This window comes from Pezoporus flaviventris, unplaced genomic scaffold (genome assembly GCF_033815535.1).
Source record: "Pezoporus flaviventris isolate CSIRO_AGI_PZ_B2104156 unplaced genomic scaffold, CSIRO_AGI_Pfla_v1 ptg000001l, whole genome shotgun sequence".
In the NCBI taxonomy this organism is placed as follows: Eukaryota; Metazoa; Chordata; class Aves; order Psittaciformes; family Psittacidae; genus Pezoporus; species Pezoporus flaviventris.
This window is the reverse complement of record NW_026892549.1, coordinates 30,924,403-30,947,727: the sequence shown is the minus strand read 5'-3', so window position 1 is coordinate 30,947,727 and position 23,325 is coordinate 30,924,403. Positions and strand designations below refer to the sequence as shown.

General features: G+C 39.3%; 2 protein-coding genes across 6 annotated transcripts in view; one reads left to right on the top strand and one right to left on the bottom strand.

Moving 5' to 3' along the window:
* The window catches only part of ANXA11 (annexin A11), a 192,673-nt gene extending 184,964 nt beyond the window's left edge, over positions 1–7,709 (top strand). For 3 of the 5 annotated variants that reach the window (XM_061450431.1, XM_061450422.1, XM_061450449.1), the window contains 7 exons: positions 46–125; positions 264–320; positions 1,217–1,310; positions 2,061–2,156; positions 4,716–4,774; positions 4,962–5,084; positions 6,969–7,709. In XM_061450431.1, the coding sequence (XP_061306415.1) occupies positions 46–125; positions 264–320; positions 1,217–1,310; positions 2,061–2,156; positions 4,716–4,774; positions 4,962–5,084; positions 6,969–7,028 (569 nt within the window). In that variant the 3' untranslated portion in view covers positions 7,029–7,709. Of the gene's footprint in view, positions 1–45; positions 126–263; positions 321–1,216; positions 1,311–2,060; positions 2,157–3,676; positions 3,697–4,715; positions 4,775–4,961; positions 5,086–6,968 lie in introns of those variants that run through there. The other 2 variants (XM_061450435.1, XR_009742867.1) reach the window with 2 other exon arrangements.
* A 770-nt stretch (positions 7,710–8,479) lies between these two features.
* Positions 8,480–21,934, bottom strand: PLAC9 (placenta associated 9). Its single transcript, XM_061450463.1, has 4 exons — positions 21,723–21,934; positions 11,491–11,591; positions 10,851–10,971; positions 8,480–8,637 (listed from the first exon to the last, which is right to left on the bottom strand). The coding sequence occupies exons 1-4, from the start codon at positions 21,778–21,780 to the stop codon at positions 8,627–8,629; spliced, it is 291 nt and encodes a 96-aa protein (XP_061306447.1). The 5' UTR covers positions 21,781–21,934; the 3' UTR covers positions 8,480–8,626.
* Between the last annotated feature and the right edge of the window lie 1,391 nt (positions 21,935–23,325).

Below are 23,325 nucleotides of genomic sequence, written 5' to 3'. Positions count from 1 at the left end.
ATGAGCAGGGTTGTATGATGATTCGTGACTCTGTGTTTCTTCCAGAATTTAAGAAAACTCTGGAGGAAGCAATAAAAAGTGATACTTCTGGACACTTTCAGAGGCTTTTGATTTCACTTTCTCAGGTATTTGCATGCTGGTATTTTGGAGTTTGGGTTTTGTGTGTGTGTTTGCAGATGGCTGTTTTTTTAATAAAAGAAAAGAAAAAAAAAAAGAAAAAAAGCACCCACTAATAACACTTTTGTATCTTCAAATTCTTTCAGGGAAACAGAGATGAAAGTACAAGTGTTGACATGGCTCTTGTCCAAAAAGATGTGCAGGTCAGTAGAAGTTCCTCATCATTTTTAAGTATAGTCAACTCAATACACTGAAATTTGACTGTGTGGTTTCTGCTTATTCCTAGCTTTGGTCACCTTGTGAGTTCTGTTGTACTGCTTATGTTTCAGTGGGTGTTTGTGATATGAAAGGCCCTGACATAGCAGTAGAGCCATGTAGCTCCATTACAGAGATATGAAGTTCTTGGAAATAGAGTCCATAGGGTTTTTTTTAATCTCTCATTCTGTCAGCTATCTGCCTTTTCCATGTGTTGGGTGGCTCCATTGTGCTGCTTTTTAAAGGAATGGATCAAAGAGTTTTGAGGATTAAAAGAGTTTTGATCAAATTTTAATGTATTCAACATGTGCATTAGCCTTTGCTTGCTATTTAAGGAGCTCTGGTTTTCTGCAGCAAATAAAGCAATTGGACTCAGTAACCCAGTTAATTTTTTTGCATGTTCCATTTCACCGCATAGCAAAGAGGAAAACCCTGGATTGTTTCAGCACAGTACTGCAACATAAATAGTAATGTGATTAGCTTTCTACATATTATGCCTTAGAAAGAGATGAGAATGTCCCAGAACACACCTAGAGGAGTACGGAAAAAGGTAGACATAAGCCCTCTTAGGTTGAACAATTTTCAGATACCTGTTATCAGTAGTCTGGAGCTCTTGTGTTTGAACACCTACATATCAGTAAGCTAGCAAGACTGCAAGCGTAGCATATATTAGGAAGGTTAGAACTAGCTGCTACATATTAGTTGCTTCTGTTTTCCATCAGTACATAGACTAAGAATTAAATATAAAAGAAGAAGAAGCTGTAAGGAAGCAGATCTGTAACTCAGCTTTTCGAGTGTAACTGCTTTTCTGAGTAATGAAGTATGAATTCCCTTCTGTGTTTAGGAGCTATATGCAGCTGGAGAGAACCGTCTAGGAACTGATGAATCCAAATTCAATGCCATTTTGTGTGCAAGAAGCAGGGCCCACCTCAGAGCAGGTAATGGTGTCCCCAACATAAATAGAAACTTGATTCTGTTACATGCGACGATATAAATGTACAGCAGTGCTCTGTGTTTGAATTTTCCCCCGTCTGTAAAATGAATGTAATGATGCCTCAATGAAAAGCAGGATAAATTCTGCTGAGGGAAAAAAATACACAAGAGTTGAATGTCTTTCTTAAGTATCAGAGCGAGGTCATGCTTGTTCAAATGTTTCTCTGATAAAAGAATTGAAAAACTAAGATTGTTTCAATTTTGCATGCTTGTGTGTGCACAAGACACTTGAAATCATTCCCTTCCCCTCTTACTTGCTAGTGACTAGGTGTTACATCGGTCTATGTAGTAGTGCTGGAGATGTTTTAATAACTGTGTAGAAATGTGCTCCATACTGAGGCAGTTATGTAGACAGGAAGGGATGGGGTGTGTGCGAGAACCTGGATGTTTTCTTCTTAATTTTACTGACACCCAGAGCTTTCCTAGAACAGTTTTCACTGTTTGCCTTACAGTGATTTATTGGTCTAGCCCTTTAAAAATGAGGACAGCATCAGACAAGCTAGAAGGAGCACAGCAATATGTAAATAGAACAGTATGGGTGATAAAATAGTATTAGTCTTTGAGATGTTAAAAATTGAGTGAGTATACTGTAGTATCTAGTTGAGAAGTGTGATTGAAATGAAGCCACCCAGCATGCACCAGTGCCACCTCTTTTTGAGAGGCTGACTCCTAAAATCTTTCTCTGCCATTAACAGTCTTCAGTGAGTACCAGAGGATGTGTAACCGGGACATCGAGAACAGCATATGCCGTGAAATGTCTGGAGACCTGGAAAAGGGCATGCTGGCAGTAGGTATGTGTTGTCTTAGCAACTATACCTGGTATTCCACTACAGCTGGCTTAGATGGTGGCATCTGTGACTCCAGCTAAGGGTGTTCTTCTTAGTAATACTTCCAGTTTTCTGCATTTTATTTTGAGCTTTCTATGAAGTCTCCTGGGGTTAGTAAAACAGGGCACTTAATTCCCCTCATAATGACAGATGAAACTTTTGCTTCAGGCAGCTGCAGAATTTAAATTTCATACGTTAAAGTAGGGAAAGGATTATTAACTGTACTTGGCATTGTTTTCAGAAGTGGTGAGAGCTTGTACCAACTGCCGAGTCAGTGAGAATGGAATATCTGGGACAGCTTTGGAAATCAAGCAGAGTACAGGCATCAACCCTCTAATTAGTTACCTCTACCTCTTTTTACTAGAAAGAAAACTTAAATTTGATTGTAAAGGGGTAATTTTTTCCACATTTCCTTTTTGTGGTTAGACCTTTGTTAAGTGCCTCCAGTACTTTTGAAGAGTAAAGACTCTTACCTCAAGTTTACTATTGTCCTTGGGAAGGTAGTCATTAGTGTCCATGAGGCTGGGACAAGGTCTCAAATTGTGCAGTACTTCTATTTGGAGTGTTTTATTCTATGTAAAATTGTGGACCTCTTTCTCTCTTCTTTTGTCTCATGTTTCTTAGACAAGACTGCTTCTTTACATCTCCGTTTATTTTTCTGTTTATTACTGTGAATTTACTGTGGTATCTATTGCGGCTGTTTTAAAAGTGGTGTTGTTTTTGAATATCGTAGTGACTAGAAAAGTGATGTAACAAAAACGACAGCAAAACAAACAAAAAAAAGAAACACAAACTGCCCCCCAAAATCCCAAAACATACTTGTGTCATTTGGGAAACAAGATGGGAGAGGACATTTAGCTCAACCACAACAGATATTTTTCATGGAGTTTTGTAACAAAATCTTGCAAAATGGGAATGAATTATAAAAGCCATATTTTTTTTCAGTCCTGTCTTGTGCATATGTGAACTATGTAACTATTTTTCTTACTTTGCTTGGCCAGGCTGTCACTATAGTAGCCCTTTAATTAACTAAACTGGGTCCAGCTCTGCTGGTGTGATAGCCTTCAGAACTTGTCACCTCAGAAAGTATTGTTAGAAAACAAATCTTAGGAAGAATAAGTATTTCCCAGTGTTTGTAGGAAAAGGTTATCCCAGCAAAGAGAATGTGTTGTCACTTTGACTTCATGGAGCTCTGCAGTCATTTTTCAGGTCCCATGTAGATACAGGTTCAGAATTGGGAATGTAGTGTACAAATAAGTCAATAATCTTTTGAGTTATTCCCTGAACAACTCTTTTATTGAATAGATTTTGGTTTGGTGGTTTTATTTATATGTGTATATGTGTGTGTGTATATATATATATATATGTAGACACACACATATATGTATCATTTGATGGTAACATCATTTGTTCTATGAACCTTCTTTTCAGAAAAGAAAAAAAGGTTTTCTAATTGAAAATATTTAATTGTGCTTTCTTTAAAGCTTTCTGGATTGTGCAACTGGTAACTTACAATAACATCTTCGAACATCTTAAAGTGCAAGTGTGTTGTTCTAGCTAAATGCAGTGATAGAGAAACATGCATTTCATTTGTCATTCTTTTTTGAATTGTATTATACATAGCATTGAGAATTGTGTGTGGTGAACTGCTACCTCTCATCTACATTTTCCTACTCAGAGAAGTACTTTTTCCTATCTAAAATATGTGTTTCTGTGAAATACATATTTAGGTTTACCTGTTTGTTTCATACTGATTTTATGTAATAGCTTATGGTATCTTTTTGTGCTATAAATTATAGGAAAGGTGTGGTTTGTTTTCTGTGTAGTTTGGCACAGATTGCATGATTGTGTGCTTGTAACCAACATAGGATCAATTTATAGATTTTTAAATCTGATGAGTGATGGAGGATTCTTTCATTATCCTGATTAACATGGCAGTAATTTGATTTAGATTTTCCTCTTTCAGATTTCTAAGTTACTGTTCTAAGTAAGTATAAAATGCAGTCATTACTAAATAAACAGGTTAAGAATTTTTCAGGAGTCCTGGTGAGCTTGGTGGCTAAAAAAAAATAATTGTGATTAGCTTTAAAATAAGGTCAGGTTTCTGTTGTAGGTGGCTTCCCAACTTGTATTAGGGCAGGACTTAATTTTGTCATACGTTGCAGATGCATGGGCTAAAAATTCTTAAATTAGGAAAAAGCCTCGGACACTCCTATTTATTTCTTCAAGCCATCTGCCCCCTCCCATCCCCTCTTTTCCCTTGATAAGCAAGAATCTGGTCATTATGGCTGGTTCACACTGGATGGTTTCTAGTGATGGAAAAGTTTCCTTTGGGCTGTGTTGTAGGTTTTTTAACTTTATTGCAGCTACTGTTTGGATTAAAAATCATTTTGGTGACTAACTGAAGGATTGGAAACTGCATTGTATGGAGTGTATGTTTGTTTAAAATTAAAGCATGTAACTATCTAGGATAATGATTGAGGGGGAATACCTGATTTCTATAATGCTGTTTGTTTTTTGCAGTTAAGTGCCTCAAGAACACGCCAGCTTTTTTTGCAGAGAGATTACAGAAAGCAATGAAGGTAGGTCCCTGTGACAGGATACATAAACATATAATGTGGTGAGGTTTTGGTTTGGTTTTTTTTTGAGATTTTATTTGTTCGTTTGTTTGGAAGTTTTAATGCTTGTACAGCTTATTGGAATTAATTGTTCAGCTGAAGCATTTCCACACATTATTAATACATTATATTGGTGTTTTGTTTGTTTCAGGGAGCAGGAACAAAAGACAGAACTCTGATTCGAATCATGGTATCACGCAGCGAGGTTGACCTGCTGGACATACGTGCAGAATACAAGCGGATGTATGGCAGATCCCTCTATGCAGACATCACTGTAAGTCTTGGAGATTTTATTTTCCCTCAAGTGACATCCTTTCTGCTAGTAGAACATGCATACTTATGCTGAATAGCTATTAACAGCACTGAGTGTAGCTGGCTATGTTTGCTGCATTTGTCAGGGGAATGGAAGCTGAAGTGTCAGAGAACAGCGCTTGCTTTTGTGTGGGGGCTAGATGAGCTAGAGATGGGAAGGAAGCCAACAGAGAAGGAAAGAAAGAAAAATTGGTCCAGAGGGGTTTCAGAGACTTGATTTTAAGCTTGGTTTCTGTCGCAATCTGTATATGATTTTGTAGAAACCACTAAGTCCTCCTGATAACAGTGGTGCTCTACCTCATGTATGTGTTGAAAGACTGTAAAGCTCCTAATACGCTTTTAAAAGATTGCCTCCTCTTTCTCTTGAAAGTGCAAGATCTTGGAAATAGCCTAAACTTCACATTCTTTAGCAATTAGTCAGTCAACCCTATTACTGCTATTGACAGCTGTAGCAGCAGTCAAGAGGATGCCTGGCCAATGGGGAGGGTAATAAAAGCTGCAGTGAGAGTAAGTAGTGCACCTTCATTGACCTTGTAATGAAGGTGACAAATCTGTTAAGTCTCTATTCCTTCTGCTGATGGCACTGGGGCTGCACCAAAAAGTCTTAGTGTGAGTTTTCTGCCAGCAACTATATGGTCTTTCTGCCAGTGTGCCACAGAGGGTGGTCTAGCAGAAGCTTTTTCCAAGTGTACTTCCTTTACTCCTTCACCATCCCGCCCCCTTTTTTTATTATCTTTTGCACTGGCATTAAAATAATTCTACCATTCAGGAACAGGCCATACCCATTTAATGGGCTGAACTTCCTCAGAACTTGGTTTCAGTAAATATGGGCATGCATGGGCAGTTATGTCGATGTATGTAAATTGTAGTTCTTTTTTTTTGTTTGATTTTTTTCCAACATCCTTGGAAAGAAAGTTCGTTCTTCTTCTCTCATGTGTGTCTGTAGGTGGACAACAGTTCTTTCCTTTCAGTGCATATATAAACAGGAATGTTTCACATTTTGCAGGTTGTGCTTTACACGTGCACAGGATTTATCCTGATCTTTGAAGTGTCTCATAGTTCCTGTTGTAATAATTTTGCTTTGGATAGTTTTCAGTTATACCTGAGAATGAAGGATGAGATAAATGCATGAGCAGAAACTGTTCTGTGAAAAGGATTGGCAAGCCTCATCAGCCAAAACTAGTAAATGAGTAGCTCCCAGGAACACTTCTTACTCACAAGAGCATCAGGCAAAAACTCAGGGACTTTTGCGATTAATTGCGTGTTTGTGTGTGCATCCATACTGATTTTCCTTGCCCACAGCATGAAAGAGTTGTTCTCTAATTGTGGGAAAACCCCCAACTCTTATATCTTTGCTATCAGGGCCTTGTTTTTAAAGTTTGAATATAGTACAGAGGAAACTTTCAGTTGCTGCCTCTGGAAAAATATCCACATTAATGGCAAGGAAGAGGACTTCTGTATTAACTTTTCTGTATTTTCATACCTTTTTTTTTTTCCTGGAACACAGCTTTTCAGTGAGTTTTTTTTTGTCTTGTTTTGTTTTTTTTTAAATTGTACTATTCCCAAGTAGTTGAACCTGTATACTGAATTCAGCTTGTTGAAGAAATGTACTTCTATGTGCACATTCAGTTCCAGTTGTGAAAGGAGCAGATTTTACTGTGTACTTGTATGGGAGTGGTTTTTGATTAATAGACTTTTTAATTACTTTTTTAAAGAGGATAATAATTGCTTTCTTTCAGCCCTGGCTTCATCTCTTTTGGTTGTTGATGTTATGTTTAGGATGCTAATGTTTCCTCTACTTCAAAACACAAGTCTTCAACTTTTCTTCTTCTGGGTTCCTTTTCAGGGTGATACTTCAGGAGACTACCGGAAAATCCTTCTCAAGTTGTGTGGTGGAAATGACTAAATGGAGCTTTGAGCTTTTCTTTAAAAAAGCTGCCATTTTCATGGCTGTACTTTAAAACATCTTTTTTTCTCTAGAAGTAAATATGCAATTACCTGTTTCTCCTACAGCAATTACATCTTTAAAGATAATATTGCCTATATTTGCAGTTCAAAAATAGTAGGTAATAAATGCCAAGAAAAAAATACATATCAAGCTTATGTGTCATCTGCTCAGGATTCTGTATAGTACTCTCAGCAGTCCTTGAATGGCAGGTTGTCATTTCTTTCTTGCTTATATTATGTTGAAATAGTATACTTGTTTTATGGAAAAAAAAGTCACAGTTTTATGATTTAAGCTTTATTTTGTATGAACAGTCATGTCATTTTAATGCACGTTTTATATATATATATTGTATGCAGAGTTGGATTCATGCTTGCCAGCTCCCTGATACGTGGAGAGAACAGCCTTAGGTTTTGTGTCTAGTTAAGACTGTTTTAAAGAAGTTTTGTCAACTCCTTTTTTTCTTTCCTTGATTGTTTTTAAGGAAGATGTGTTCCACATTTCATTCTCACAAGGGCAACTCTCACAAGGCAATAGTAATGTTCACAGTAGTAGAGATTCTATGGTTAATGTTTTCAGGTTTTGGATTGTGCCTTAAATATATGTATGTAAGAAGATATTATGAAATTAAAGCCATCTTCTCTTTGCAGACTATGCTTTTTAGTGTTGATGCTGATTTATCTGTGAGTGATGACTGAGTGGGACACAGAAGTTTTCTGCTTGAATCCACAGAATTACTCAGATAGTTGTGTTGACGAGAGCCTGGGACTTGTGTGCTGTGGATGAGCAATTGTCTGTATGTGATATAGGTAACCGGTAGTTTATTGCTCAGTATTTTCATTTTGCGTGTTGTAATTTCTCTGACTCTTGTAACTCTGATTTTTTAGTTTCTGCTAGCATGGATGACATCTCTTCAACTTCTTGTTCCCGAAATAGAAACATGTAAAGAAAACAAAGTACAAGGAGGGGGAAGAGATTTGGAGCTATGTCAGTGAAAATGTACTTGAGGGTGTCATGGGCACAAATGTTGGAATTAATTCTGAGTGGCATTGTCACTAGAGCAAAAATGTGTAAAGATTACATAATAAGGTGGCTGTGTGTCCAAATGACACCTTCTGACTAGACCCAATTCTGACTAGGGCATGCAGATAGGACTCCTGTTTTGGTCAATGGCAGCAACGTGACTTATGTCCAAAGCCAGACAACTCCATACACTCATTTTTGTCAGACAGTCTAAGCATATCTTGAGAAGAAATTGCAGCTGAAAGAGTATCTTCATTGGGAAGTTAGCTGTGCTTTAGTCCCAGACCCCACCTGATCTCATTTTCTTACTGAGAATGCTGTATTTGAAATGCAGTTTTGATAAAGTGGGCTGCTGAAAGATTTAAAATATAAAGCTTTGAAATAGTGTCTAAAAGCAAGTACTTGTTTATTATAAAGCACAGACTCACAGAAGGCAAACTACAGTTGGGGATTGTTCATCCATGCTCAAGTTTATCAAAGTGCAACTCTTCATGACAAATACACTGTTACATTCAGCCGTTTCGTCTTTGCAGTGCTCAGCTGGTATCTGTACGGAGAAGAGTTGATGTTAATTATTTTTTGTTACAAAATCAGGATCAATCTTTGTGGGTAAACATTGTTTAAAACATGAATTGGCTACTTTGAAGTGAGGAATTGTCACTTTGATTTACCATTATCACAGAAGGAAGGTCCTATTTGCAATTCTTAAGCCATTGATGTGCTATAAATATGCCTTGGTTAATTTTAGGAATTTCATTTTAAATTTAACATTTTACTGGAATATTTTTAAGTAAATTACCATTGCAGTGGTGTAACTTAATTATTACCTATTAACTGCCCTTCACAGAAGACTAGAAATCTTAATGAATAACAAAATTAGTGAGGACATTTCAGTCATAGTGACCAGATCCATACAGCCAACTGAAAGAAGTAAAAATAAAACATAAACTCTCCTGCTGTCTACTTTGTGCCAGCCTTATATCACGTAAGTTCACTAATGTGAGTATGCATATGTGTATGTACCCATGTACAGCTGTCTTAAACAAATGAAAAACCCAGCACTGATGAAACTGGCTTCATAAACATGGCTGTGGGTAGCTGCTTATACTTTTCCACAAGAGGTTGTTTTTCCACCAGGAGTGTCTCTCATGGTGTAAAATGAGCTATTGATAATTGGGCTGAGAATGAAATGGTCAGAGCAGTGTAAGAAGCTGTGTAGAATAGGTGGCCTTAACAAAATTATTTCTGTTGTGGTTTAATTTAATTTAATCAAAAAATATTTATCCAGGAACATGTTTTATGTGGCTTTAAGCTATCAAAACAGTAGTACTTCCAATATCTTCTTTTGTGTTTTGTTGCCTTCTCTTATTTCATTTGCCATACATGAAACTAGAGAATCACTTTAAAGAATCATCTTAAAATGGAAAGAGATTTTGAGATTGCTTAGTCTGTCCTGCTGTTCTAAGGTATGATGCTTGTTTGACATTTCCGTTGCTGGGAAAACCACAGTCACAGAATCACAGAATGGTTTAGGTTGGAAGTGACCTTAAAGATCATCTCGTTACAACCCTCTGCCATGCGCAGGGACACCTTCCACTAGACCAGGTTGCTCAAAGCCCCATCCAAACTGGCCTTGAGGACTTCCAGTGATGGGGCAGCCACAGTTTCTCCCAGCAAACTGTTTCAGTGCCTCACCACCCTCACAGGGAAGAATTGCTGGGTTGGTATGCTGTCATCCTGTTGTAGAAGGCCACCAAATCTGTCAGCACGATTTGCTCTTAGTGAAGCCATGTTGGCTGTCACCAATCACCTTACTGTCCATATGCATTAGCATAGTATCCAGGAGGATCTGCTCTGTGATCTTGCCAGGCACTGAGGTAAAATTGACATCTGTAGTTCCCTGGGTCTTCCTTTTGTCGCTGTTTAAAAATGGGGGTTATATTTCCCTTTTTCCAGAGAGCAGGAACTTCTCCAGACTGCCATGACTTCTCACATATGATGGATGGTGTCTTAGCCACTTCATCTGCCAGTTCTCTCAGGACCAGTGGATGTATCTCTTCAGGTCCCATGGACTCGTGCACCTTCAGGTTCCTTAGATGTTCTCATACCTGATCATCTCCTACAGTGGGCAGCTCTTCTCCCAGTCCCTGCCTTTGCTTTCTGTGACTTGGGCAATCTGGCTGGAGCTCTTGCTGGTAAAGATGGAGGCAAAAAAGTTGTTGAGTACCTCAACCTTTTCCATGTCCCAGCTGACCAGATCTCCCATAACCTTTCAGAGAGGAACCGGATTTACTGTAGTCATATCAGTGGTTCACTTTCTTTGTAAGAAAGCTTTGCAGTGTGTTTTGCTTGAATCTTTCTTGCTGCATTATTTCTTGTTTTACTCCCTTTTGCATTGGGGAAGAAAACACACCATTCATCTTTGTGGCAGCCTTACTTGTTCTGGTGGGTTACTTCAGTACTTTTTAATCTAAACATTCCCAATTTAACAACCTTTCTGTGTAGCTTATGTATCCAGCTCCTTGGCTGGGTGTTTTGTTTGGCGGGATTTTTTTTTTCACCTTCCCCTTTCCCCCCTACCTTTAGCAGTTGTTGAAACCTGGTGTTCAAAACTAGACCCAGTATTTCAGCTGGGGCCTTAGCTGCGCTGAGTTCAATGAGGGAATTACTTCACGTCTTGGAAGAATAAAAGATGATGTATTTGGCTGTAACATATACAACACTGTTTTCAACTTCGTTTAAATCCCACTAGATACTTACCATCCAAAATGTCTATAAGTGGGGTTCCTGGAGCAATGGGGATGTTTGATGTTGTCTCATTGATGATGTTGAGGAGCGATTTGACTTCTGATTCTAGATGCTCCACTGTTTTTATTACTTTCTAATGAAAACAAGGGAGACATGGGGGAAGGAGATAGTCAAAAGGTCAAGTGGAAGGAGATGAACCACATTTCTTAGCAAAAGTGCAAATCTAAAGTTAACAGCTAATTTTATTTATATTGTTATATAAATATTTCTTGTCTTATGACAAGATCTTATATATAAATATATGTATTTATATTTATAAATATTTATATATTTATAATATTTATAGCTATAAAGATATAAATATTTCTTGTCTTATGCTGCCCTCTAGTGGCATGAAGTATTAAAACTTTGTTTCACAAGAGTTAAATTGCAGCCCCTCTGTATAAAGAATCACCCATAATTTCACTTCCTGGGGGGAGCCTTGCATTAACCGGCTTTTTGGAGAGTTGTAAACTGACATCTGAAAAAACAGTCAGACCTGGAATAGAATAAAATCAAGAAGGGACAGTGCCTAGAAGCAGCATTCCTTCTTTGGTCAAAAGGATGGGGCAGAGCTCTGGTAAGGTCAAGGAGCTAGTGCAATAGCTCGTACCTCTTCAATAATATCTAAGCGTTTGTGGATTGCATCATGTTCGTTACACCAGCTTCCTCCTCCCAGACTTCCAGGTAACACACTGACAGGGTCTGTAGCAGCTGGAAAAATAGCCACATTTAATGAGCAGGAGGTTCTTAATAGCAGTCCTTACCTTTCTGACTTCTGAAGTGGTATTTTGATTGCTAAACAACGTTGTTTATGAAACCAAATGTAAGAGTCCCAGGTAGTAACTGAATCTCCCAATAACTACACGTATACCCTTGTGCTGTGAGTGTTTCCTTGCCTGTACACATTGTCAGGATTGGTTGGAACAAGGTGTTTTCTCTTGCAGGGGTATTTTTTTTTTGTTTGTGTATGTGTTTGTTTCACACAATCTGGTTTTTCCTACCTGTGTAGTGTAAGTTTATAGACTGTAACTCAGTCTCTTACAAGTATACAATCTAAGTGCTGAGAAGATCTGCCTTACTCATCAGCTTCTTTGAGACTTTCTTCAGAAGCAGCTGGTACTATAAAGCTTTGAAGAGTAAATAAGTTCATCCACTTACACTCCAAATGGATAATAGCTGTCTATTCTGCAGTTTCAGAAACTTGTTCATAACAGTCCGATTTTGCAGTGAGAAGGGAAACAATAAAAATGTGTACAGCTCGTGCCATTTACTGACCGAGTCACCCATATATGCTGCTACATATGAAGGCACTTATCTCTGTCAATTACCTATTTACCTCTCAGTACTCACAAACTCTTGTTCTTTGAATGTTTCATTCTGCAGGTTCTACTCCATGAAAGGTTAGTACCTACTGGTGTCAGTGCTTTAATGTAGCCAATTTCCTTTCATAGCTTTTGTGTATCAGTCAGTAACATTTAGTTTTTAATATGTGTACACAGAACTGTAATGGCATATTTTAAAACCCACTAAAGTGATAGCATATCTTGCTCCATATAAAGTTAGGTCTTCTTCTTGTTTGATTCCTGAGGAACCTATGATAATGGGAAAGCAGCAGTAACTCATTAAGTTGTTTGGTTGTAACAGAGGCAGAGGAACCCCTGAGCTTGTGTTACAAAGAACACTAAAGAAACATAAAATCAACTAATTCTGTCTTCATTACTGTTGTGTGAGAGCAGTGATTTGGAACTGCTGCTGTGTTTCGTCGCAGGTCTCTTCCAAGATTTCTGGAGTGCAGGTATCCGATGATGGAGAACACAGCAGTAAGGATTATAGCCATTGCAGTTTGATGGGGTGAGAGATGTACTCGGAGTTGGAATGGTATCCTTGAATATCCAGTATCCTTGAAATTGGAAGCCAGAGGGGGGGAAGGGGAGAGGATTAAAATACGATCCGATGTACTAGGCATTATTTAGAAATTGTTTTGGCAGAGCTGAAGAGAGAATGTTTAATTATTCATTTGTTGGATTTTGATCCTGGAGCTTTTTGGTACTTTCACCAGGAGGTGGTGCTGTTAGGATAGGATCCTAAGGACTTACATCTACCTGTTCGAGGCAGACTGATGAAATACAGCAGGTACTTAAAACTGCTTTGCAGTTGGCCCCCTCCTGCCTCCTCCCTGTCGGTGTTTCAGGAGTGTTCTTACCTTGTAACTTAGTGCTCAAGTGAACCATGCTACTTTGCAAAATTATTTCTTGTTTACATGTTTTTTTTTCCATCATGACTGGAACAACACGGAGATACTGAAATTCTGTGTTAGAAATGGAGGTTACAAAGCAGTGGCCACTTTTTGACTACAAACTTTGTCTTTCCTAAGAATGGGAAGGCAAGTTCCATTTTACTGTCAGAGATTAATAAATAACCACCTTTCCAGTATTTCCAGCTCTATCTCTCAGCATCAACCTTGATGGCCTGACTCAGCTGTATGCTGAACTGCCATCCACAGTGTTGGAGAGAGAACAAGGGCAAGCAGAAGGCATGGTGATGATGTAACTGTGGATTGGTTGTTGACTGATAGGAATATTCCCAGATCTAAGTGAACTGTGAAAAGAGGCAGCATAAATCATTATGTGGACTAAGGGCAAATCAGAAAATTGACGAATCCCCCAGGAGGCTGTTTTTGACTATATTAACCTCATTATAGATGCCTGCATCACAAGGTTGGGTAGACACTTTGGGAGAAGGCCATCATCAGTTGTATGTGGTTGTTAAAGGAGCTTTAGGCCAGCGTAAGTTACATGTTTAGTTTGTCTGTTCCCTAGAAATGGGAGTGCAAGAGGGTTAATGCTGGCTAGCTAAAGTTAATGTTGGCTGCTTCTCTGGTCATGCATCTTCTATTATACTGATCCATAAAGAAAGGCCAGAGCTCTGGTGCTGCAGGAGAAGCAGAAGTCTGTCGTGCCCTAATCAGACTCTGACCCATGCTGGCCTTTCCAAACTGCCTAAATGGCATGGCGGGCTTGTGTGTTGGCATTGCGCAGGGGCTCCTTTCACCTCTCCTGTACAGGACCTTAAATCTGCAGAGTGACTTTTTGAAGCAGAAACTATGTACGGTCTTAACCCAAACTGCCACTTTAATCAGTCCTTTAGCTTAGCCCTTCTATGTGAAAGAGGACTTCATTCAGCACAAACCTCTGCATTCGCCTGACTGCTACTTTAGGCAGGTGTATGTAGATGGGGAGGTTAGAGATGATGGATGACTGTCATTTTTTCAAAGCCGGGTGTGCCATGATAGGTATGTACAGCCAAGGTGAGGTTGTTGCATCTCACTGTGAGGTTGGCAAAGCACTAACATGCGGGCACATGCACGTCTAGAGAACTAGGTGTGAAGGTGGTGTTGTGAAATGCAGGACTTGGTAGTACTTGGTTCCTTGGGGTGGTTTGTTCCTTGGGATGGGGTTGTCTCTTCTAACATGGAGACAGACAGCTTTCTGACACTCGGTGCACTGCTGTGTTATAAACTATAATAGGCTTACCAGAGGAGGAGGATGTGTCTCACCCAAGTTTGATAGGACTATAAGATGTTACTCAGAACCACAGGACTCGCACAGTGCCTAAAGAATTTGAGAAGCAGTCTGAGCGTAAGTGCCTCAGGAAGTACCTGATAGCTGTTGTTAACAAGTGGTAAAGAGTTAGCAGAAACCAAAGAATGTCTCATGCCCAGACCTCACAGTGTGGAGGTGGCTCGGGGATGACGAAGCAGAAACCCTCTCAGCTACAGCCTGTGTGTCTGTGTCTTTAGTTAGTGATTTTCACACCAAAGCAGAGGTGGTCTTGCACTTGCCCCTTCACCACCATGCCGGAAAAGCAGAGTACCAGACGTGGGTGGTTGCTGCTGCTGTCTGGCAGCCAGTGCTTGTTCAGTGTAGTTTCCTTCTGTTTTCTGAGACCTGGCTTGACGCTTTGGCTGCTAAAATCCCTGATTGTTATTTTGTTGTCTGGCTTTATCTCTTAACCACAGCCTTTATCTCTAGGATGGGCTGCTCACAGTACACATCTGGTCCCTTGTAAATAAGGCATGTATCTGGGTCACTATGGTCAAACAATTCAGCTGAAGCAATAATTTCCATATGCTCAAAGAGAATCACATGTTGCTTACGAGTGCTGCCCTTCTCTGTATTGCAGTTGGTGAAAGAAAATGACACGGTCTGCCTTTGGCACTGACCTTCTCCAGCAGCATCTCTACCTCACATGATAATAGCAGTCACCTTGTAAAGGAAGTGAAGAGTGGAAGGCTGCAGTAGAAGCCATGTAAGCAAAACACCTTTTAGGATACTTCAGTGTACTTGCTCTCTTGCTGCCGAGGAAGCATTTTAAAAATGTAAATTACAGTTTTTACTTGCCTGTGTTGTCAAAGCATATGCATAAATGCAGAAAACTTTCACAGCAAATTCTAAAGCTAAGAGCTTTTAACAGTAACCTGTTCTTTGTATACTGTATAAATTACATATTTAAAATGTGTGGGTACTTGCAATTTCTGATAGCTTAAGCAAGTGTGTAGGAGGCATATTTCAATGTCTTAAATATTTCATTTCAAACAAACGATTACTTCAGGCAGGTATTTATTGTAACATTTCAATATGGCAGAGACACGTTACCTTTCAAGAAAGAACATTATCTTTCAGTTAATTTCCCATTTGCAAAATCCCACCTCATGTTTCCTGCAAGTAAGGCATTCAATTATTGAAGTGCATTCTATTTGATATATCGGTAGTTATTTTCTATCAAGAATGAGAGCTCTCTTGCTCAAGATAAGAAAACAACCTGCACCTTTTTTCCTCTGATTAAGTCTCTTATGCTATGTTGATAGTGCCCATGAGGGTGGGTAGTTCTAACTAACCAATGCTGTCATACAGTCAGACACCAGTAGGTGGAGCAGGAAAATGGAGAATCTCTGAGTTGGTTGCTAATAAGGGTATGTTTAATAAAAGAGTATGCTTGATGTTTGAAAGAAGTAGCATAATGAAGAGTAAAGATGTATGTATCATGGTCAGCCTGACTGTACAGAACTTGATCTTATAGCAGGGGATAGAAAGAGCAATGAAGTAATAACTGAAACAATCTTAGCAAACAGGTTAAGAGCAAAGGCCTTGGTTTTAGAGTAACTCTTGGTGAAGCTCCTCTGCCTCCTGTATATAGATTCCCCCAGCGCCACAAGATGTTGCTTCTGCACACTCCCTGAAGAAGTCCTCATCTAGGATCATCAGGATTCTGTCTATCCAGATGCTGTTAAATGGTTCATTTTGATCACCCAAGTAGTTGCTCATTTTAAGCATCAGAATAAACCTGAGTAACTGTTTCTTCACTGTCATTTGCTGCTGTTACTAAGACTGACAGAGCTGAAGTACACAGACACACACATCTGAAAGGGCTTTGCAAGTATCCTTCCTAAAGATGCATTGCTGGTCAAACTGAAGTTACAGGCTTGAAAAAGAAATTACTGGGTTGGGTTCTTTGGTCTGTGTTATGGAGAAGGTCAGGCTGAGTCCTTAAAGTCCATAAAATTCCTTTTGCACCATTCTGTGAACCGTGCGGTTTTGAAAGTTTAACTGAAAGTTCATGTTTGCTCAGTAGGGAGGGGAGGGGTAAAACTAAGCAGGCCACAAGCCTAATGAAAGGCAGTGAGATTGAAACAAGAACCAGATGGCAAATAAGGAAGGCTGAAATCATGTGACAGACTAAAGGGAATAAAGGAGAACATGTACAGCTCTTCAAGAAAATGTGCTATGCTGTGTGTTCTTATTTGCACTGCCTTATGTTTAGCAGTATCCTTTTATTCCTGGAGTGTATGGCATAAGGTGGTCAGATAACTTTTAATGAGAAAATGGAGTAGTAATGGATTTATGTTCCAGTAGGAAAAAAGTTATGAACTTGAGTATCAAGTTCAAATGGTGAACCCATTAACCAGTTTGGGAAGAATGCGACAGACCTCTGAGGGGATTTGCTGATCTTTGCTTAAATTATTCCTGTCTAAATGTAAGTATTGGACTCCACTTTAACAGTGTCGTGGTTTAAACCCAGTCAGGTAATTCGTTCGCTCACTTCCCCCCCTTTTCTTGCCCTCCCCCTGCTCTCGGAGGGACGGAGAGGAGAATCGAAAAGAATGCAACTCCCACAGGTTGAGATAAGAACAGTTTAGTAACTAAGGTATAACACAAATCACTACTGCTACCACCAATGATAATAATGATAAAGGAAATAACAAGGGAAGAGAATACAACATCTCACCACCAGCCAACAGATAACTTGCCCCCCTCAGCCCGACCAAGCACAGACCGATACCTCCTCCAACCCTGCAGTCTCCCAGCCCTTCCAGCTAACTCCCAGTTACATCCTGGGCATGACGTGCTGTGGTATGGAATACCCCTTAGGCTAGCTTGGGTCAGGTGTCCTGTCTCTGCTTCCTCCTGGCTTCCCCTCCCCCCTGGCAGAGCATGAGGCTCACAAAGTCCTTGGCCAAACCAAAACATTGCTATCAGCTCTGTTCCCGAGCTGAAAGTCAAAACACTGCACTGCACCAGCTACCAAGAAGGAGAAAAATGACTGCTACTGCTGAACCCAGGACAAACAGTTATGTATAACTTTGAAGTGTTAGTTCAAGGAGTTACATAGTTTACAAAAGTAGTTGGTGAAGTTAACTTGCAGTTGAATACAGGAGAGGCTCAACTGCTTTGAATCTGAGCTGATACTAATGCTATCAGTTATTGTCAGATCTAAGACCAAGTTAAGCCAAGACTGTTAGTCACATTTAATTCTGGGGACTGTACTCAAAGGCATCAAATTTAGTTTCTGGCTATGTCAGCCCTTAATTATGTTAGCATACTTAGATATGGAATATTGGATTAACTCTCTGTACCACTACTGGCTTCATCATCACCAGTGTGCCCAAATCAGTTTTAAGCTGTATTATATATATAATTTAACTTGTATCAAATTTTATTGTTAGGACACAAAAGATAATTGATTTGGATAGAACATGTTGTATTGGAAATGCTTTTTAATGTATCAATTGTCTTCAAATTCTTACATGCTCAAGAGCATATCTTTAACTGCACATAGAGCATCTTCCAGGCTGTAACCCATAAACTACTGCCCAATGCTTACCTGTAATTTATGCGCTTCTGAACCTCTTTCTAGAGTTTTGAGTTTCTAGTTGCTTAAAGATAAGGGAATACTTGCCTTCAGTGATTGCAGAAAGACTGCAGTAATTGTAATACATATGTAAGATTTATTTGCTGTTTATATACTGTCACAGCTTACTATGTTTTACACTGGAGGCAACAGCAAGAGTTTGCTTATATATTTACATGTGTAAACATATAAGCAGAGATCAAAGCAGAGATCACACCTTTATTAGGCTGTAGCTTTTATGACAGGACAATATTACAAATTCCATACAGGGCAAATGTGGAATATCCAAAGTGGGAGATGGAAAGTAAGCATTGTATATTAGACAAAGAATTGTCAGCAAAAAAGCTCTTCTGGAATTTGGGGGATAGGGGATTGTTTTGTTTTTGTTTGTAGTTTGTTGTTGTTTTTTTTAATGATTTCAAGAAGGTATGTTTAAAGTTTTTAATGACTGTTTAGAGATCAATCTGTTATGTGTACATTCACAGTGTACTTCAACTGCTACCTGAATGCAAAGTTTTGGAAAGATTTCAAACATGGAACAAAATCCAAGGGATTCCTCTAGTATCTGAGATTCATGAGCCTTTGATGATAATGAAAGCATCCTGAAATAAGTTTCTTCCTTGAAATCAATTGCTTTTAATATTCATTTTAGAAGCTGAATAACCATATCAGGAAGTAAAGTTCTAAACTTGCAAACTCAGTTCATACCCTGTTTATCAAGATGTAGAATACGCTACTATGAATATCATTTCAGATCCTAGATCAGTTAAGATTGAACTTATTATAGTTCTTTTTTTCCCTGAAGGAGAAGGACCAAAGAGGAAATCTCATGCATTGTGGGATGTATTGAATTCAAGAAGGTGGATGATGATATCAACCTACCAGTTCTCTCTTCTCTACCTTGTCTGTCCTATCAACCTACACGCGAGTGTAACGTAGTGATATGTTCTGTTTGTACCCCGCCTCACCTGTGCCTCTGAAATATGCAGAATCAGAAATGGGACTTGATAAAAGTTCATCCTGATTAGGAGATAATTGCCATGTATTTCTGCTTAAAACTACTTTGTTTGGACAAAGTTTTTGCTGTCATGATCTGTCTCATTCTGATTTCACAAAGGAGCTTCAGCTCTCACTAACCCAGCACTGGAGACTGTGAGGGAGTGTACAAGGCCAGAGGTAGCTCATGCTGCCAGTGGGCACTCTTTTTTTCAGCCCCAGAAAAATCTGAGGCCCCTACCATCACTATCTGCCAAAAGCAAAATTACAACTTGAAAAAACACTTTCTTCTTCTGATGTGTTACCATATTTGTGATTGTAAGAAGCACTGAAGTTTTGTGTATTTTCATTCAAAGGAAGGAGGATGACAGTAAAATGTTCTTGTAAGAGAGCTGTTGGCTTGGATTATGTTTCCAGCAGTCAGGGAATATGCTCTCCTGTTTGCTGCTGCAATGGAGAATGACTACGGGGAACTAAACTGAGATGTGAGCTATGCAATTTGCGGGTAGGTTATGCTAATTTGTGCTGTGACTTACAGAGGGTTACTCTGATGCTTTGGGATGCAGAAAAAGTCTCCGTTTATACTGTATTTATTTCTGTGTGAATATATATTTGTTTTGGAAACTAAGGCAAAGTGTTACGAGGATTTTAGCCGGTAGCCATATAGGACATGCTTGTGTGTGAAAGAGATGAACCATTTTAGAAAGGAGCCATGTCGTAGCATGTGTAAAGAATGTAAGTTACGTAAAATGGGTGACCGCAAATCTAGTTTGAGAATGGAGGATGTGAGATACATGAGTATTTGATGCCACCATCAATTTGAGGATGACCATGGGTATCATGGGATAAAGAGTTTCTCAATTTTATGAGGGTATGGGTTTTGGTCTGTGTTTAGTAATAGGAGATGCAGTCCTGGGGAGCTGGTGAGGTGAGGCTGTGACCTATTAGTCAGCTCTGTGGTTATGTAGTTTGCATATGAGTCAGTTATGGTAGTAGAAAGAAATATGATAGTTCAATGAAAGAATATCCTCATAGTTTTTTTTCTAATAATTAAGTCTAAGAACTTGTTTGAAGACTTATTTTCCTCTGGCAGCTAGTTCATGTATTCAGCAACAACTCTCACACCAGCTTCTCCTCCTTTTGTTTGGAGTCTGAGCTCTATGACTATGAGACTGTTCATATTAATGGCTGAATTAAAACACAGATTCTGCTTTGGCTAACTGTGAACCATTTTAAGAGGAACCCATGGGGGCTGGGAGGGAGGACCTGTAAGGAGATTAAAAGTTAGGTTCCCCCACTCATAAGTAGCAAAGGGAAAGTGGGGATGACTTTTTTTTAAGCCTGTCAGCTAGACAGGGTACAGCCCTGGCTGTGACAGGCACAATTTCCCCTCTTTTCTGTACACCACTGAGACGCTAAAAATGATTCCCTGACTGAATAGCTACCACCTGGCATGTTACTGGTTACTAGTCTCCCTTGCAGTTACTATTCAGGTACTATTCCTTTTAGCTGGATTTATCTGATTTGCTAATGATTTCAGCTTAAAACCATGCTTTTGGGAATAAGCAAAAAATGGTCTTCTAGCATTTTTTATTCTTCTTCTTTAAATTTACAATTTTTGATTTTTTTCTTTTTGTGATGCTGACAAAACTCACAAAAGGATAGCAAGTAGTTGTGGGGTGAAAACAAGTGAGAGTGTCCTTGCTAGGGTATTGATATTTCAGTCCATCACTGCTAAACATTACAAAGCCAGTCGGATGGGAGGGAGTCAAGGCAAGGAAGAGTGACTAGGACTTGGGGGCAGTTTTTCAGGAAGTGTTTTGATTGTAATGGAAACTTACTACCCTGCTGCAAAATACAAACACTGTGTGTTGTCAAGAGGCAAGAGCCGAGGGAAAATAAAGCTGGGCCTCAGATAGCAGAAAACACGTAATGCAAACAGGCTGGGAAGGCAGGTTTGTGGTTACATGGGGACTATAAACCCTTGAACTAGCCAAAGTGAATAGCTTTCAGCCACACTCTCAGCTACAGCACGATTACAAATTATTCCATCACAGCATGATTACAAATTATTCCATTACTAATCTGTTGTTAATGAAAGTAAAATTCAGATGCAAGTTTATCAGATGTTCTGTGTTTGTACTCCCAAGGCATTTGAAGAAGGCGTTATGCGCCTCAGTCTCAGGGATAAGTAATCCAAAGCAGAAGATAGAAGACATGGTGCTGTTACCAACAAACCTTAAAAGAAGGGTTTGAATCAAGGAAAATATTTCTCTGTTCACCTTGAACTTTGATCTCATTTCCAAGAGTGTATGTTAAGAAGGCTGCCAGACAGTAATTATGGAAATGCCGGGTACTGGCAGCAGCACCTGAATGTGCTCCTAAATTTCTGAAAATACAGTGGTAGTATCTCCCATGAAAAGTGAAAAATCTCAACCAAAGCAATATGCCTCCAGGACACACGCTTAATAGCACAAAAATTGAGTTTTTCCTGTTAAAAACAATATTCCTACAGAATTGCAACACATACCTGTGTCACCTTCACATAAAACCTATACACTAAGCAATTCTTTACCTCCCCCTCCCACCGTATGCAAAAGCTTTGACCGTGCTACAGCTAAGCTACAGTTTCTGCTTTGCAAGCTTGGAATCACTTACCTAAAAGATCTTGCTCCTGCAGGACTAAAATGAATGCCAGCACCCAAAGGAAAAGCATGGTTTCAGCCTCTCCAAGCTCTGCTGTAGTCCTGGTGGAGAGCTCTGCAGCCTCCCTCCCGGCTTCGTATTGACTCCTCCGTCCAGCCGTTCGTGCTGAGGTTTAGCCAGAGTTAGGAGGAAATATGCCCAGGCTGAGCCAAGATTCTTGAGCTGTTCTCTTCTGCTTCCCTCCTTTTAAAAACACACCCTTTCCAGCTCCATGCAAAGTCCAGTTACCCAGGCAAGCTGGCAGTTATCCAGGCTCCCCAAAGCTACATTTTCTACCCTTCTGTTTATTTATGCAGACTACAACTGAAACATGCTGAAGAGCTTTGGGTCCTGTAAATACAGAAGTTGGGCAAGAAAAGGAAGAGAGAAAGGAGGAGGAAGGGGTGCTGTATGTTTCTGTCCAGGATTTCATCTAGGGTGAGGAAAGCAGGAATGCTGAAGAACACAGTATCTTTAGATCTTGTGAGCTTACAGGGCTTTTTCTATTATTTGTTCATTTTGAAGACTACAGAAACATCTCTTTTGGGCAGTACAAAGTGTAGCAGTGCTGTGGCAAGTGGCAACTATCTGTGGTGCTTTGTGTTTGCATGGTATCATAGGAGCTGAGGAGCCATCTGAGTCTTCTCAGTTTGGAAGGTTTTTGAAATAGGTTTGACTTGGTAACATCACGTGCAAAAATAGTTCTGCTAATGGTATTCTGACAATGCTGTGATTTTTAGCAGGATCTTAATTAAATGTTAATTGTCTTGAGTGTTCGTGGGCGCTGACTGGGTGTCAGTCCTTGACCCAACTAGACTGGTGTTCAAAGACTTAACATATCTCCTTCCTAGTATTGTTCCTCATATTCACTTTCGTTGAGTTACCTTTTTCCAGACTATTGCAAGTAAAAGCTGAAAAGCCATTAAGTGTCCTAAAGGCCATTGTCCAGGATAAACAGTGTTCTCACTGTTGAAAATGTTAACCTTCAGACTAGAATAGATTTCCTTAGTCTTTACCACCTCCTTAGCAGTCAGAAAATCAAGTTATTTGTAGAAGATATCTGAGAGTGAGCCTATAGAGGTGTTATCACGGAGTTCAAGGTATAGTAATCCTCAGTGACTTCCAAATCAAGTTAGATTTTAAGCTTAATTACAAGACAAAATAGCATCAGTAATAAAGATTCTGTGATTGGAATTTAGCTAGAAACTTTGTTGAGGCACTAAACTAAACAGGGCACAGAATATCTTTGGTGTGTGTTGAGCCCTCAGGGCTGGTGCTAGTAAGTCAACATTTTTATAAAATAAAAATGAAATAGGCTGTGGGAATTCTGGTTGTTTTGGCCTAAATTGCTACATAGCAATACTGCAATTTTAAAGAACTCTTGTTTTAGGAATAAATCCGATCAGTCCTGCTGAAAAATTACATAAATTTTAATTTTGTTACAAACAGGTCGCTAGAGAGGAACTGTGACAGGTGACAGTGAGTCCACTCTCTGTTTTATTCTGTTTGAGTATGAGACACTGATGTGGTAAGCTGTGATTTTTGATGTGAGAAATTATTTGCATGTTGTCTGTGC

Coding starts and splice junctions, on each gene's coding strand:
- PLAC9 (XM_061450463.1), bottom strand. CDS start 21,780: ATGCTTTTCCTTTGGGTGCTGGCATTCATTTTAGTCCTGCAGGAGCAA. Junction 11,592..21,722: donor GCAGGAGCAAGATCTTTTAG/GTAAGTGATTCC, acceptor CTATTTTTCCAG/CTGCTACAGACCCTGTCAGT. Junction 10,972..11,490: donor GCTTAGATATTATTGAAGAG/GTACGAGCTATT, acceptor TGTTTTCATTAG/AAAGTAATAAAAACAGTGGA.